This window comes from Giraffa tippelskirchi, chromosome 2 (genome assembly GCF_054371585.1).
Source record: "Giraffa tippelskirchi isolate mGirTip1 chromosome 2, T2T-mGirTip1v1.2.pri, whole genome shotgun sequence".
NCBI lineage: Eukaryota > Metazoa > Chordata > Mammalia > Artiodactyla > Giraffidae > Giraffa > Giraffa tippelskirchi.
Window position 1 is genome coordinate 234,259,975 of NC_137276.1, and position 16,638 is coordinate 234,276,612.

Below are 16,638 nucleotides of genomic sequence, written 5' to 3' on the forward strand. Positions count from 1 at the left end.
TCCCAATGTCACGTTCTTTGCCAAAGCAGCAGGGTCCAGGGGTTAGACAGAGGAAAGCGGTGGACCCGGCTCAAGGGCGTGTTACAAGCACCCAGCAGCTGCAGCAACAGTGGGGGCTGGACCCCCCATCTCGGGGCAGGGGCTGGGGGCGACGACCACCTCCGCCTTGACTGGCAGCCAGGCAGGCCAGTTTCACAAAACTAGAAAAAAAGATTTTAAATTTGTATGGAAACTTATACACATATTCTTTTACTCTGTATAGTCAAAGCAATCTTGAGAAAGAAAAGCAGGCCTGGACAAACCAGGCTCTCTGACTTCAGACTATACTACAAAGTTACAGTCATCCAAACAGTGTGGTACTGGCACAAAAGCAAATATCAATGGGATGGGACAGAAATAAACCCATGCACCTATGGCCAATTAATCTATGTGAAAGGAGGCAAGAATATACAATGTAGAAAAGACAAGCTCTTCAGTAAGTGGTGCTTGGAAAACTGGACAGCTATGTTTAAAAGAATGAAATTAGAACATTCTTTAATACCATACACAAAAGCAAACTCAAAATGGATTAAAGACCTAAATGTAAAACTAGATACTACTAATATAAAACTAGAGGAAAATATAGGCAGGACACTCTGACATAAACCACAGCAAGACCTTTTTGGATCCATCTCCCAGACAGAGACAGATAAAAATAAAGAAATGGGACCTAATGAAACAAAAAAGCTTTGCACAGCAAAGGAAACCGTAAGTATAACAAAAAGACAACCTATAGAATGGGAGAAGATGCTTGTAAATGATGCTACCAACAAGGGATTAATTTCCAAAATATACACACAGCTCAATTAAAAAAACAAACCCCAAACAGCCCAATTTAAAAAAAATGGGTTGAAGACCTAAATAGACAATTCTCCAAAAGACATAGTCAAGAGGCACATGAAAAGATGCTCAACATTGCTAATTATTAGAGAAATGCAAATCAAAACTACAATGAGGTATCACCTCACACCTGTCAGAATGGCCATCATCAAAATTCTACAAATAATAAATGCCAGAAAGGGTGTGGAGAAAAAAGAACCATCCTACACTGTTGGTGGGAATGTAAATTGGTGTAGTTACGATAGAGAACAGTATGGAGGTCCCTTAAAAAACTAAAAACAGAGCTACCATACAATTCTGGAGTTGCATTCCTGGGCATATATCCAGAGAAAACCAAATTCAAAATGATACATGTACCGTGTTCACTGCAGCACTATTTACAATAGCCAAGATGGAAGCAACCTCAATGTCCGCTGGCAGATAAATGGATAAAGAAGGTGTGGTACATATACACGATGGAATATTACTCAGCCATACATAAAAAAGAATGAAATAATGCCATTTGCAGCAACATGGATGGACCTAGAGATTATCATACTAACTGAAATAAGTCAGAGAAAAACGAGTATCATATGATACCGCTTATATGTGGAATCTTAAAAAAAAAATGGTACGAATGAACTTATGTATGAAACAGTATAAATTAGGAGTTTGGGATTAACATATACACACCACTATATATAAAATAGATAACCAACAAGGATCTATGTATAGCACAGGGAGCTCTCCTCAGTACTTTGTAATAACCGATAAAAGAAAAGAATCTGGTTATGTATGTGTGTGGGTGTGGGTGTGGGTGTATAACTGAAAAAAAGACTATATCTTCTCTTTGAACAGTCTTCACCCTTTATCGTAAGCTCTGGGGCTTAGGCTGGGAAGTTTGCTCATAAAAGGAAAATGTGCAATGTGACTGTGTTAGGATTTTCAATTCTGCCCTATTAAAATATGTTTAAAATGTGTTTTATTTTAGCAAATTTGCACACAGCTAAAAGATAAATAAAAATAAATAAAATTTTATCTGCACATAGATAAATTATTTGCACCTCAATAATTTACTTAAAAAGCGTGGAGGCATGCTTACTGATTGACATGGGGCTTTTTGTTTTAAAAGGGTACTGTCTCCCCCACCCTGGGGCAATGGGGTTGCCCTGACCTACCTGGTGGCACCTGAATCCCGCTTTCATCTTCTTTGTACAAACGACTCGAATGCAGAGCCAGCTCAGCCGGCTCCTCCTGCTGCTGCCAGGAGTTAAGAGACTCAGGAACCAGGAACAGGGGCCAGGGTCGGGGTGTCCAAACACCAGGCTAGGGCTTTTCAGTGTGACGTGAATAAAGACTCGGTACTTGCAATGTGCTGAACTCACAGGTGATTTATTGCTTTAAGTAACTAAACAAGAAAGAGGAGAGACAGGCTGCTGGTCACGTCAGCTGGAACTCTCTCTCTCCAGGCTTTGCAGCTGCATCTACTTAAAGCCTCAACAGTATTTTCTGGACGACATAAACACGTCATAACACACGTGGGAAGCGACTTGGCCAAGGACATACTGATTAACACACAACAGAGGCTCCCCACCAGTCAGTTTGCCCTGAAGCAACAGAAAGAAGGTGTGTTCCTAGGATGTGCTGAATACAAAACCTTTAATGTTTTTTTGGCATTAATACCAACACAAAATACTTTCCCAGAAATTCTGCAGAAGTGGGTACACGCACAGAATTCCCTCTGCGTTTCCAGATCACCAGTATCTATAGTAGCACTTGGAGAAAAGCCAGGAGGTGGGGCACCTCCCCTCCCAATGTCACGTTCTTTGCCAAAGCAGCAGGGTCCAGGGGTTAGACAGAGGAAAGCGGTGGACCCGGCTCGAGGGCGTGTTACAAGCACCCAGCAGCTGCAGCAACAGCGGGGGCTGGACCCCCCCATCTCGGGGCGGGGGCTGGGGGCGACGACCACCTCCGCCTTGACTGGCAGCCAAGCAGGCCCCGGGGTTGGGCCTGAGGGCTCCTTGGAGGCCCTGGGTGGCGCAGCCCCTCCCAAGAGCGGTAGGGTCAGGGCTGGACTCCCAGCCCGAGGTCTAGAAGCAACCCGCCCTTGTGGGTTCTAGCACTGAGGCCCCAGGACACATTTCAAAAGGATGTGCAGAAACCAACACTCTCAGGGACCCGGCCCTCCTCGGAGGGCTCATTAAGCTCACCAGGAGGGGTCAGGCCACGCCAGGGCGCACGAGCCCCCAGCCCGCCGGCCCAGCGAGACTCAGGGGCGCTCCGCGGAAGCCCCCGCGCTGGCATCCTCTCCAGGCTTGGTGCCGGGGAGCCCCGCGCTGCCCCCCGCTGGGGCCGGGCTGGGGCCCGCGGGGCCGTTCTGCACAGCCTCGCCTTCCACACACGGCCGTCCTTCCGGACTCGGCTTCTCTGCGGGGCCCTCCGCCCGGCCAGGGGCCGTCCCCTCCGCGGAGGCCCAGTCCTCCCGGCCGGGCACGCAGCTCCCCGCGTCTCCCGCTCTGGGAAGCTGGTCTTCTGGGTTCTTCTCGCTTTCTTCAGCTTGCCGCTTGCCCCTGGCACGGAGTTTCCCTCTGGATTTCCTCGTCGGCCTGTTACGCATCTCGTCGCGGGAGAATCGCCACTGAAACTAGAGATCAGGGGAAACGGGAGATAAATACTTGCAGCTTCTGTGACCCCGAAGCTCCCTGGACACGTGCTCTGCGTTCACACCCACGTCCGGCAGGGAGACACACAGGGCCCACTACTCCCAACCACAGCCCAAACCTCGCACCCGCTGGGAGCCGGCAGTGCCTGCCACGGTGCGGATTCTAGGCGTGAATTTCTGGGGAGAGGGCCCCATACCAAAGGCCTGGGAAGGGAGGTGCCGACATCCTGTCATCTGGAGAACCAGGAGGGGGTAGGGCACACGGGCCTGCTCTTCCTAAGGGCCAGGGCTCCGCGTGCTCAGTATCTCCCGGGTCAGAACCTGGGCACTCAGGTCCCCCTGCAGGACTGGCAGGCCGTGCCAGCCACCAGCCGCGCCCCGCCCTGCTAGAGAGACCCCCCCAAAGCCCTCACTCCCTTCCGGGGCAAGCTGCGCCCAATGACCAGGCCACACGGGGACAACGGCCCATCATCCTGGTCCCCCACCCCTGGGCACTGGTCAGGCCACTGCTGTCACCGAGTCGGAGCCCAGCACGTCCCTCAGCCACGCCCCCCTTCCCCACCGGCGTTCCCAGGGCACTCCCCCTAAAACCTCATCCAAACCCATCCCAGATGCCGCTTCCCAGGGGGCCCCACGCTGCGCTCCCCTGTGGGCTGGGGAGTCCACGGAGCAGAGGGGACCAAGGGTACAGTCAGTGTCAGAGCTGGACAAGGGCAGGGTCACAGGGACGCCGCGGAGGGGACCTCCCCGGGCAGAGTCCTCCCAGCTCGGCCCACGTTCTGATCTATACGACGGGGGGAGTTCCTCTAACTTAAATCGGGTGGGTGACTCTTTCTGTGCAGAGGCAGATAACAACGACTTTAGGTTTTTCAGGCCACGTGTTCTCTGTTGCAGCCTCTGGACTCTGCTATTGCAGCGCAAAAGCAGTCCAGGTGCTACATAAACGGGCGTCACCGTGTTCCAATAAAACTTTATCGACAAGATCAGGCAGTGGGCCGGCCCCTTTTGGCCCGAGAGCCGCAGTGAGCCGAGCTCTGCCGTAGGAGGCGTTCAGGTCCATTCCACGATGCGACAATCCACGTAACAGGCTTGGCACTACGTCCAGCACGTGATATACCAGGTGTGTTCACCGCAACTGATGCTGGATGTCAGTGCAGAGCGTCAGGGACACCACCTGTCCTCGGCTCCGGGGATGCAGCAGGGAGCCTGGCTGCGGGGAAGATGCTCAGAGCCCTTTGTGAGACGCTGAAGGGGAGGACGCAGCGCCGGCCAAGCTGGCTGCCCTGCGCGTCAGGGGAAGCCGGTCCTGTAATTTTAAGAGTCAAAACACCCTGGGGCTTAGCGAGGAGGCGCGCGCATCCACACATCAGGTCTGGCGGAGCTCCAGAAAGAGAGCTGGGGAGAAAAGAGGAGGAAAACGTCCAAGTCCTGCTGAGCCTGCTGACAGGAGGAGCCGCTCTGGAGGGAGGCGGTTTGGGAGCCTGTGCACTCGGGAGAAAGCCGGGCGCAGAGCTGGGGCAGACACGGAGGCGAGGGGCGGTGAAGGAAGGAGACGTGGGTCCCTGTGCTCACAAGAGAGGGACGCGCTCTGCAAACGGCTCAGCGGGAACCGCGGCCTTCCCCGCTCCCCGGAGCTCCGTCGGCGGGGTGGGCGGCGAAGAGCCCTCCGCAGGCTGTGCCCGCGGGCGCCGCAGCCACAGGGTCCTGGGGACGGGCCAGGAGGCCCCGCTGGAGACACGGGTTTTACGGGGAAGGGAACCGGGGGGCCTCGGCCCTGGGGGAGGGCCTTGGCCGCCCCACCCGGGGACACGCGGCTCCACTTGAAGTTGCACCTCTTTCTTTTGCTTCATTTCTTTCCACGGAGTCGCAGCACACTGGTGTCACCAAACACGGACTTGGAGCTAAGCCATTCTGCGACTGAAAGTCTGAGTGACTTCCGGTGAGGCTACACCCCGGCAGCTGTACCATCCAGGGAAAACCATTTCCTAAGGCTCTACCAGGTTGCAGATAAATCTGGGTGCTTTGCCAGGAAGAAGCAAAAATGTGCTGCGTAAATTCTTTAAAAGTCTGCCACCTCCGTGGTGTTCGCAGCGGTAGAGGTCTACTTCCCCAAATAAGACATCTGCCTGGACACACTCAGGGCTCCGAGACGGAACACATCCTGGGGTGAGTGCGCTGACCCCCTTTTGAACGAGACCGGCAAATCTGGATATTCCATCAACGAAGAGGAAAAGCAGTGAAGTGTGGATGCTGAGGCTGTGTGCTCAGTCGTGTCCCAACTCTTTGCGACTCCAGGGTCTGTAGTCTGCCAGGCTCCTCTGTCCATGGGATTCTCCAGGCAAGAATACTGGAGTGGGTTGCCCTTCCCTTCTCCAGGGGATTTCCTGACCCAGGGACGGAACCCGGGTCTCCTGCATTGCAGGTGAATTCTTTACCGTCTGAGCCACCAGGGAAGACCTGAGGTTAGGATTTACATTTATCCTGTCCTCCCCACCTGCCTGCCCTGCAAATCCCAACCGAGTTCCCCGACAATACTGGCTGGGTTTCCCCCAGACACTCCTTTTGGGGGTTTCTCTTGTACAGTGACTGACAGACTGCCCTCAGATGGGGGGTAGTTTGAGCTTCTCACACCCAAGCCACGAGCTTTCAACAGTGGCCCCCTCTGCAGGTGGAGTGGTCCCCAGACCCCACCCTGAAGGTGCCCACTTCGCCGAGACTGCCACCACGTGTGACTAGGACCTCTGACCTCGGCACGGACGCTGCAGCCTCCAGGGCAGCCCTGCGTGGCTCTTGGGCACCACACGGGCATCGTTCGTAATGGCTGCCGTCTGTGCTGCTGCTGCCTTTTAATACCAGCCCACACGGAAGAGGTTTTTGTTTTTTTTTAATGGGTGTCTCCAAATAGACTCGCTTCATTCTGCATGGTTTTACAAAAAGGCCAGTTAAGCTGGCCTATATACAGCGACCTGAGAGCCAGTCAGCTCTCAGAGATGCTGGAGGAAGTTGTACTTTTGTCAAAACAAAACTAAACTGGTGAGACTGCTTTGGCTGAAAGGCCCCAAATAAGACAACACAGCACTGCATGTAGTGTGGTGGCTGAGACCCCGGTTCAAACCCGGTTCTGGCATTTGGTAGCTGTCTGTCCTTAGGCAAGAGAATAATCTCCAGAAGAGCTGCCCTCGCCCCCTGGGCTGGGTGCCCAGCCCCGGGGACCCCATTCGCCCGCAGTGGGTGGTGGGTTGGGGACCCACTCACCCTGCAGTGGGGTGCAGGGGGCCCGCTTACCCACTCACAGCGCCCTCTGCAGGCAGCTGGCGCACATGACCATGCCCATCCTCCTCCTGGGCCGGAGTCCACCCCGGACCCTGGCTCTTTTTTCTTTCCTTCTTAAATTATTTATGCATTTATCTGGCTGTGCCGGGTCTCAGCTGTGGCACGCAGGATCTTTTAGCTGTAGCAGACCCTGGCGAGTCTCTAATGCGAACCCGATGTCCTTGCGGAGGTTGCTCTTCCTAAATAAACAGCAGACGCGTGGATCCCCGGCCGCGTCCGGTTTCCCGCGAGGATCACGCTGCACCGCCCTCCTGACAACACCACCGAGGACACTCCGGGCCTGCGGGGCACACTACGCTCACTCTCCCCAGGCCCCCACCTGGGCTGCTGGGTGGAGGGGGATTTGGGACTGTCCACGCCGAGCTGGATGGGAACAACTCCGACCCGTGTTTTTCTGTCCTTCTGAAAACTCTGCCAAGCCAAACGCCTTCAAGGACGGCACCATTCTGTCTGTCCTTAGATGGAGGGTGGTGATGTCACCAACTCCCCAAGCTCCTGGGGGTCCCCAGCCCACCACAGCTGTTCCGGGGCCGCAGCCGGGTCACCCGGAGGCTGCGGCTGGACTCCTCCCCTTTCCCCCTCTCCTTTGCAGGGAGCACTCTCATGAAGCAGGGAAGTAGCCGTGGCTGAAACTCAGGGTCTCTGGAGTCTCAGGGCTGAATGTTCTGAGTGTCCCACGCTGTGACAGGCCTTCCAGTCTCCCTGAATCCCCCAAGCAGCGCTCTCACTAGGAATCGTTGGCACCATTTTATGATGAGCATCTAGTGGTTCAGGGAGGTGAAATTAACTCTCTCAGGGTCACACAGCTGGAAAACAGCAGAGCTGAAATTCAAACACAGGTTTCTCTGACTCTACATTAATCTTCCGCCTGCTCCTTCTTGGTGGGTAACCGGTTTCAGACTCATGTTCTGGAAGGAAGGGAGGACAGGAAGCCAGGGGAGATGCCACGCGCCTTTGGAATAGCTCAGCGCGCCTCAGCTTTCAGACTTCACGACCTCAGGACAGAATCTGCTCGGTCAAGGCTTGATGCATGAAACCAAGTGGTCAGCTAATGGAAGTACAGATTTAACTGCCATGAACGATGTTTTGGTTTGTCTGATTAAAAAAAACAAATACCTACATTGAACATACCCTGACAGGCCTATTTTTAAAAAATCAATAATGATAAAATTTGAATGGAGATCCACATGGTGAGCCTGGAAAGGGGCCCTAAACTATTCAGCCAAGAGACTGGCTCTCAGACTTAGCGGGTGTTAAGGATCAACTGGAGGATGCCTTCAGACACAGGGCCCCCACCCTATCCCGGGGTTTCTGATCAGGGGGCCTGGGCGGAGGGACAGAGACTGGCGCTTCACACGAGCTCCCTGGTGATGCTGATTCTGCAGGTTCACGGGCCACAGTGTGAGAAGCGCACAGCTAAGACCACCACCAGTTCACTGTGGGAAACAGCCTCCCCCCACCCCCCAAAGCCCCCATCAGCCCCAGCCCGGCATCCGTGGGAGGGCCTCCTCCACCGCCCCCTTCACCCGCAGGCTCCCGTTACTGCTGTGCTCAGGACAGCCGCAGTCTTGAAGGAACACAAAATGACAGTTGGCCCCGGGACCACATGGGTCCCCTTAAACGCAGGTGGCCTGCTGCGGTAAAAACTGCAGTGCTGCGAGGTCAGTGGTTGCTTGCATCCCTGGATTCAGGGAACCTCAGATATGGGAGGCTCCCTCTGAATTACACTCGGATTAACCTCGGCGCTGTCCAAGGGTGGGTGGTGTGTATTTCAGACCCCGAGGCGGGAGAGCTTGGCATGGGGCGGCTCTGAGCAGAGGTCGGTGGCATCACACGCAGAGAGACGCAGGCCACCAGGTGGAGGACGCGTCGCCCTGAGCGGTTCCAAGGCGAGTCTCTGAACACAAGCAGCTGCTGCAGGCACAGCGGGGTGGACGGGCCTTCCCAGGCCAGGGCATGAGTGGGGTGAGGGCACACGGCCAGCGCGGAAACCGAGAAAACCCCGACTAGCTGTCCGTGCCAGAATCAAGTGCAGAAAGGGAAAGTCCTCTTTACACACTGCGTGTGTGTCCAGAGTTCCATGCCAGTGGGGCTCATGGATTTAATTCACATGTTTTAAAACTTGTCTCTATCTGCCTCCACTCTGGTAGTTTAGCTGAAGACAGATGTCTCCTGGGTCGCAGAAAGCACCTCTTACCTTCAGAGGAAGTGAATATTTGCTTTGAAAGCCAGACTCACAGGTGAACAAAGAGGTTTCTTTCAAATACTGGAAAGTCCTGTTTGGAGAATTTTGTCCACTTGGCTGATTAAAAGGAGACTAAATATGCTGCATCCTTGATGTCTGAATTTTGCTATCTTTTTCCTTAAACGTCAGTGCTAGACACACCATGCACGTCCTGGACCCAGTTTGATTGTTCATTTGCTGGTTCAATAAGTGTTTGCTGAGTACGAACTAAAAGCCAGCGGCCGGGCATACAGCGGTGAGGACAGAAAGGGTGTGATCTCAGAGAGCTAATGTCCAATTCTACTGGGGGAGGATAAGCTATTGATCACAAATACCTAGGAACAGAGAGGAGAGGAACTTGGTTCTTCCTGGCGAATCGCAGAAGAGCCTGCCTTGGTCTAAAGGGAGAGGACACCATCCCGAGACAATACAAAGGAAGAGAGCATCCCAGGTGCAGGGGCCGCCCAAGCAAAGGCCCTGTGGCAGCAAGGAACCCAAGAGAGGCTGCAGGCCAGAGCGGCTGGGGTGCAGAAGACGGGTGGGGGGGCAGGGTGCAGGGAGACCCCACAGGGCCATGCGGACCACAGCAGAGGCCCCAACCCACATCTTAAATAACACAAAGCTTGAGAAGCATTCTAAGTAGCCGGGTGACACGACTCAATTTGCTCTTTAGAGGATCGCTTTGGTTCGGAGTGGAGAACACCCTTGAAAGGGAGGCCTGTCATCAGGCGATGAGGGTAGTCCTGGCAGGTGATGACGGGGGCGGGGGTTCCAGAGGGTCAAGGACCTAGAACTAGACATGCCTTCAGGACAGACTGGCAGTGGGGGAAGGAGAGGAGGCCCGGGGTGAGCTCCAGCTGGCGGGAGCCAGGAGCAGCGGAAGGGCCGGCCCTCCCCGGGGGTGGGGAAGGCTGGGCGGGGTCACCAGCTGCCACAGGGCAGGAGATGCTGAGGCTGGACATGCCAAGGGGAGACTCAGGGGTAGGGAGGGGGGCCGTCTAGGTCTGGGGGTGCAGGAAATTCTCTAAGGAAGAAAAAGTGGGAGACACAGGGCTCCGAAAGAGGCAGCGGGTGGGCAACCAGGCGGGTGCGCTGGGGCAGAGAGAGAAGAAGGCGCTTCCCGGGCTGAAGGGCGCGGCCGATGTGAGGGCGCCTGGGTCTCCCGGGGAGTCGGGCAGCGAATCGTCTGCTTAGGAGCGGGGCCGGGCCTGGGGCCGGCACAGGCCACCCTCCGGGGGCCGCCCCGCGTCACAGCGAGGGCAGTGCCCACTGCCGGCCACCCCCGCGAGGCGCAGGGCTGAGCGAGCCTCCATGAGAGCGCGGGCTGCCTGGGGGCGTGCAGCTTGGCCGCGGCGAGTGCTCTTCCCGACCCAGCAGAGCCAGCCACCGTCTCTCCGGACCCTCCCGGCGGCCCGAGCCCTGTCCTGAGCACCGCCGCCCCGGATTTCCACCCGCCCTTCCCTCGGTGACCGGCACAGCGTGCACCAGAACCCGGCCACCCGGCCGCCCCTCGGGGTCCCTCCCACCAGCGTGCACAGCCCCCCGACGTGCTGGCACGCGAGGAGGCCCGGAGGTCGGTGCCAGGGGAAGGGTGGGGGGCGTCCAGCGGGCTCTGCCCCACGGCACCGCCGTGCCCGTCACAGGGACAGCGAGCTGGCCCCAGGGCACAGGGGCCCCTGGGAGGAGCACCCTCGGGGGCAAACCCCTGGGATATGCGGCCACTGTGGAGGGCCTGAGCTCCGCCTCAAGAAACACGGGGTACACCCCCAGTTTCAGGGCGGCTGTGCTTCCAGGAGGGTTCGGATGACGTCCCGGGAGGGGCGGGACATGGCCTGGCCAGAGAACTCGCTCCGCAGGGGCACGGCCCTGCGTCTACACCAGCCGTGGCCACTCAGCTCTGCAGGGCGGGCCCTTTGGGGAAGGCGTTCTGGCAGGTTCTCTCTGCCAGGATCTCCAAACTTCCAAAGGCTTGAGGGATGGGGGCGGGCTCGCATGGAGATAACACAGAGGAGCAGGCACAGCCAGGCAGCGGCCGCCTCCCCGCGCCCCCGACTTCGGCCTAGGGAACACGAACCGCCCAAGCATCCTTGCAGGAGGCGGCGGCCACACGGCCCCCAGGGTCCCCACCTGCCGGTGACGTGGCTCATTTTTGCCGAGGGGCCTCAGGGGTCCCCCGGGCTCCCAGAGCTAGGCCCAGGGGGGCAGCAAGGTCGCTCACCTTCGATTCCTTCTTCTTGACCTTCTGAGGTAGACACGGCCTCTGGAGAAAGACGACCTGCTTGGTGGACACGGTCCCCTCCCTGCAACACACACGGGAGCCGAGGATGAGTCCTCTTACACCTGGGGCAGGGCAGGGGCTGGACCTCACATGGAGGCCGCCACCTCCAACTTCATCCAGGCCAGCCTCCCACGCGAGGGAAGGGGGCTGCCCAAGACGGAGAGGTCAGAGGTCATGAAGCCCCCCCACGCCACGCACCTTTGCTTCTGGGGGGGGCTGTCTTGCAGGCCCAACAGAAGCGGGCAGCCCTGAAAGGCAGCTTCGTATCTGAAAGCCCCCTTCCCGGGGTGTGAAATGCCAGCTGGCATCTTGGCCAAATGAGGACAACGTGGCCTCGGTGAACACCGGACCGGGGGTGGGGGGCTCTTCCAAGTCTGTCTTTGGGGATGAGGCTAGGAGGGCCTGGTTGGCCTGCGATGGGTGGGCAGTGAGGACCTGGGCCCAGGCTGAGGCTCCTGCTGGCTGTGTGGCCTCGGGTTTGTGATGGAGCCTCCCTGAGCCTCAGTTTCTTCATCTATAAAATGGGCATGATATCTATGCTTACCAAACCACAGGTAATTAGGACGACTAGTTTGACAGCAAGCCCAGCAGACAGACAGAAGGCCTTTCAGGGTTGGTAAGACTGGGATAAATCCCCAAAACAACAAAAAATCCCGCCTCCCAGGATGCTCTGAGGACTAGATGAGACTGTACACAACGTGGCCGCCCGGCCTGGGGCACACACTAGGTGCTGAGTTTCTTTTGCAAATGAGAGACCTGGGCCCCCTCCGCCCTGGTGACAGGCTGGGCGACAAGTCACTGGCCGAGCTGCCCATGTGGAGGGGGGTTCTCGGGGCAGGGGTGCTCATGAATCTGAAATCCTGAGCCTGTCGTTCCTCAGGTGGAGAGCTGATGCCAACAAGATTCCACAAGTCAGCACAGGAAGAGCTGGTCGGGACGGTGCAAGCGTTGGGTAACTTAACGCCGGTTATCGGTACCTGGTTGTCCTGACGACAGGAGTGGGCAGCACACAGGTGAGCTGCCAGCCGTAGGCGGCCAGCGAGTTCAGCAGGGGCACGTAGTCTGTCTGCACCTCGACACCCTGGGGAGAAAGGCCAGGTCAGGGCTGGGGCTGCCTCCGCTGACCACGTCTCAGGGGCTGGGAGGGATCACCCGGCCACCAACCCAACAAAGCAGAAGGGGGCCGCGCTCCGGCCCTGAAGGTGCTGTAGGAGCCTGGGGCCCAACTGCTGTCGTGGGGTCTCCTCCTTCCCGGTCTGTGCCGTCGTGGGGTCTCCCTCGCGCCCCGCCCGGTCTGCCCCGTCGCGGGGTCTGCCCTCCTCCCACTGCCCGGGTCTGTGCCGTCGTGGGGTCTCCTCCCTCCCGGTCTGTGCCGTCGTGGGATCTCCCTCGCGCCCCGCCCGGTCTGCCCCGTCGCGGGGTCTGCCCTCCTCCCACTGCCCGGGTCTGCCCCGTCGCGGGGTCTGCCCTCCTCCCACTGCCCGGGTCTGCGCCGTCGTGGGGTCTCCCTCCCTCCCGGGCTGTGCCATGCCGTTGGCAAGGGCTTAACGCGCTTGTTTTGTTTCACTCTCTCGTCTGGACATATCGCCTCCACGAGCGTCACTCGAGAGAAGCACAGTCACGTCGCCTCCAGGACAGACCCAGGGCTCGAGACCACGCGCTGCTCAGGGGGTTTCAGGGCGTCTTGTGGGAGTTAAAGTACATCTGACCAAACATCGAGTCACAGCATCCATCACAGCGGCGACACACACACACAGACACACACACACACAACACACGCACACACACACGACATACACAACACACAAGACACACAACACACACACATAACACACAAGACACACACACACAACACACGCACACACACACGACATACACAACACACAAGACACACAAGACACACACCCCACACACGCACACACACACAACACACGCACACACACACGACATACACAACACACAAGACACACAACACACACACATAACACACACCCCACACACGCACACACACACAACACACACAACACACAAGACACACACACACACAACACACGCACACACACAACACACGACACACACACCCCACACATACCAAAGGGGTGGAGAGGGAGAGGGCCCCACTGTGAGGCCCTTGCCTAGCACCGCCCCGCCCTTACCCTGCTTTCTCGAGCGGCAGGCCCACCTGGCCCTGCAGCTCGTGAAGACCCTGCACCCTCAACTCCCTTGGCCCCGGTGGTGGCTTCAAACTCCTCTGACAGGCATCCAGAGTCCTTGCAGCCGGGAGGGATGGCTCAGGGTTCCCATCCCGCAGACACCAGGGCACGCGTGCACACACACACACACACACGCCCCCAAACACAAGATGGCCCGCTAGCAGGGCCAGGAGGCTGGCCAGTCAGCGCAAAAGGGACAGGGCCGTCGTGGTGAGGGTGGGCTTCCTGGGGCTCGGGGGCTGGGGGGACGCAGACGGGCAGAGCTGGGAGGGAGGGGCTTCCCGGGGGGACCCCAGCATGAAGGACACAGCAAGCGGGGTGAGCACTGGGCAGAGGGCTCGCCCATGGTGAGGGGGCCTGGGGACAGAACCAGGGACCCGAAGAGAGAAGTGGGGCAGGCAGCCCTGCTTCTCCAGGGGCTTCTAGAGCTCCCATCGTAGGCGCCTGTCCCAGCTTGGCCACTGGGCAACCAACGTCCCCCGGGAGGCTCCACTGTACAGAGGAAGTCGTGGCCTGTGGCAGCGGCTCTCCAAGTACGGTTCCGTGAGCAGCCTCACCCTGGAACCTGTTGCAGAGTCTCGGGACCCACCCAGACCTGCACAATCAGAAACTCAGGGGGCTGTTTATTTCTTCTTTTCTTAATTGAAGTGCTGCACGGGACCAGGACATGCCCGGCAGTCTAGTGGTTAAGACCCTGCATGCATCCCTGGTCAGGGAGCTAAAACCTCATATGCTGCGTGGTGGTGTGGCCAAAGAAAACTACTGAAGTGCTGTCGACTTGCAATATGACATTATTTTCAGGTGTACACCACGGCGATCCTGTATTTTTATAGATTATACTCCACATAAGCCGTGCCCCGCCACAGGCGTGCTCAGTCATGTCTGCCTCTTTGCCACCCCACTGGCTGCAGCCCACCAGGCTCCTCTGTCCATGGGATTCTCCAGGCAAGCACACTGGAGTGGGGTGCCATATCCTCCTCCAGGGGATCTTCCTGACCCAGGGATCGAACCTGTGTCGCTAGCGTTAGCAGGTGGAGTCTTCACCGCTGAGTCACCGGGGAAGCTCCATATAAAGTTTTCATAAAACACATGTTCCCTGTGCTGCACATTACACCCTCGTATCTTGTTGGTTTTAGACATGGTAGGTTGCACCTCTTAATCCCCTTTACCTACCTTGCCCTCCCTCATTCTCTCCATGGTAACTACTGGTTTGTCCTCCACGGCTGTGAGCCTGTTTCTGTTTTGCTATATTCATCCATTTTATTTTTTATCTCTCTTCCTCTGATTTATTTCACTGATGAGCATAATACCTCTTAGGTCCATCCATGTTGCTGCAAATGATATTATTTCACCCTTTTCTATGGCTGAGTAATATTCCATTGCATGCGTATATATACATAGTGTGTGTCGTGTGTGTGTGTACACACACAAATACACCACTTTTTAATTCATGTATCTATGACTTTGGTTTCTTCTGTATTTTAGCAACTGTAAATCATGCTGCTATGAACACTGAGGTACATGTATCTTTTTTAATTAGCGTTTTCATTTTCTTTGGAAACACACCCAGGACTGGATCATATGGCAGCTCTATTTTTTTTTTAAAAAAAAGAACACTTCTAATAGTTGAGATGCAACTTAGTCTGAAGAAGACTGCCTAGAGAATCGATTAGTTTTCTTCTGATGACAGAAAAGAGTGCAGTTTTGTGGCCAGAATCCATCTGCTGTTAGCTCAAAGCTAAGCCCCCCGCCCTTCTCCACGAGGGGAGGAGAGGTCAGGGGGCTCTGAAAGGCTCAGCCCTGCACCGACACGGTGCAGCAGAAAGGAGCGGAGCAGGCAGTGGGGAGAGGCGGGGCGGCGAGGAGACTGGCAGGGAGCCGGCGGGAGGAGGGCCGGGAGGAGCGTGACGGGGGGCCGCTGGCCGGGGCGGAAGGGGCGGGCAGGCACAAACCCAGCCGACGGAGGGGACGGCCCCACCCCGTTTCTGCCGCCCCCGAGCCCCCAGGGCCCTCCCTGCCAGTCCGGCAGTACCTCCCCGGCGCTGGGCAGGGCCCTCCCTGCCTGCCTGCTGTGCCGCTTTACCCTGAGAACCTGGATTGAAGGAGAAGGGAGAAACTGTTAAATCCACGCTCGGGCTTTGCGAGGCTGTGATTACTCGGGTCTATCAAGAGTAGCCTTCCCACTTTATCAAGCGCCCTGACAGGCCCGCCACAGACAGTCTCCATGGCAACCAGGACCAGCGCGGTGCTGACAAAGCCCGAGCGGCAGGATGGAGCCCTTTCATCGGCGCCCGGCCGGTTCTCTCCTCTGCCCAGCGCGGCAAGACAATGGGCACCCCGGGGCGGCCTGGCCAGACGGGCTCCCGCGCCGCTGGGGCTATGCTCTGCACTCTTCTCCTCCTTCACCATCTTCAAGAGGAAGGCAGCAGAATTCCTCCCCAGCAGCCTCCCCCGCAAGGTACGGGATGCCAGCCAAAGGCCCAGAACCATCAAGACCAAAAGGGGAACAAAGAGAAAACACAGCAAAACACGACCCTGCCTGAGAGAGCCCAGGGTTTGGTCCCAGCTGCTGCCAGCCGGCGGTCCGGGGTGAGGGGCTTCACCCTGCCAGGCTCTGCCACGCCCAACCCTCTGGGCGGGCCTTGATTTAATTAACAGTTCAGGCGGTTTTCCACAGGCACCTGTATCAAAGCTGCTGTGCATATTATCAACAGTCTGAAGATGACATTTCTAAAAACATGACACGAGCCCCGTGCAGGCAGCGGAAGTGGCTTTCAAGTCCGTTCGCTAGGAAAGGGGGTCCGGCAGGCGTCGGGGGGAAGGCTCTCTCTGATCTGCTTTTCCATGACACTCCAGTGAGGGAAGCGCACACAGCTCTCCAAAGCCAGCCCGCTGATCAAACGGAAAGACATTTCTGGGAACAGGAGCAAAAATTTTAATTAACTCTCCACTCTCCTGCGTGGATGCGGCATCTCCGATCACACCTGGAGTGTTGAAAAAAATGGAGCATGTCCTGTGGTTCTTCGACTTGTACAGAAGGGATTCATTTGTATTTATGGCTCTTCTTCCT

General features: G+C 56.8%; 1 protein-coding gene across 3 annotated transcripts in view; it reads right to left on the reverse strand.

Annotated features, from left to right (window-relative positions):
- Positions 1 to 2,231: 2,231 nt before the first annotated feature.
- RFTN1 (raftlin, lipid raft linker 1) overlaps positions 2,232 to 16,638 on the reverse strand; it is a 219,685-nt gene continuing 205,278 nt past the window's right edge. For all 3 annotated transcript variants that reach the window (XM_081573281.1, XM_081573282.1, XM_081573283.1), the window contains 3 exons: positions 12,333 to 12,436; positions 11,296 to 11,377; positions 2,232 to 3,502 (listed from right to left, as the gene is read on the reverse strand). In XM_081573281.1, coding sequence (XP_081429407.1) covers positions 3,128 to 3,502; positions 11,296 to 11,377; positions 12,333 to 12,436 — 561 coding nt within the window. In that variant the 3' untranslated portion in view covers positions 2,232 to 3,127. The remainder of the gene's footprint in view (positions 3,503 to 11,295; positions 11,378 to 12,332; positions 12,437 to 16,638) is intronic.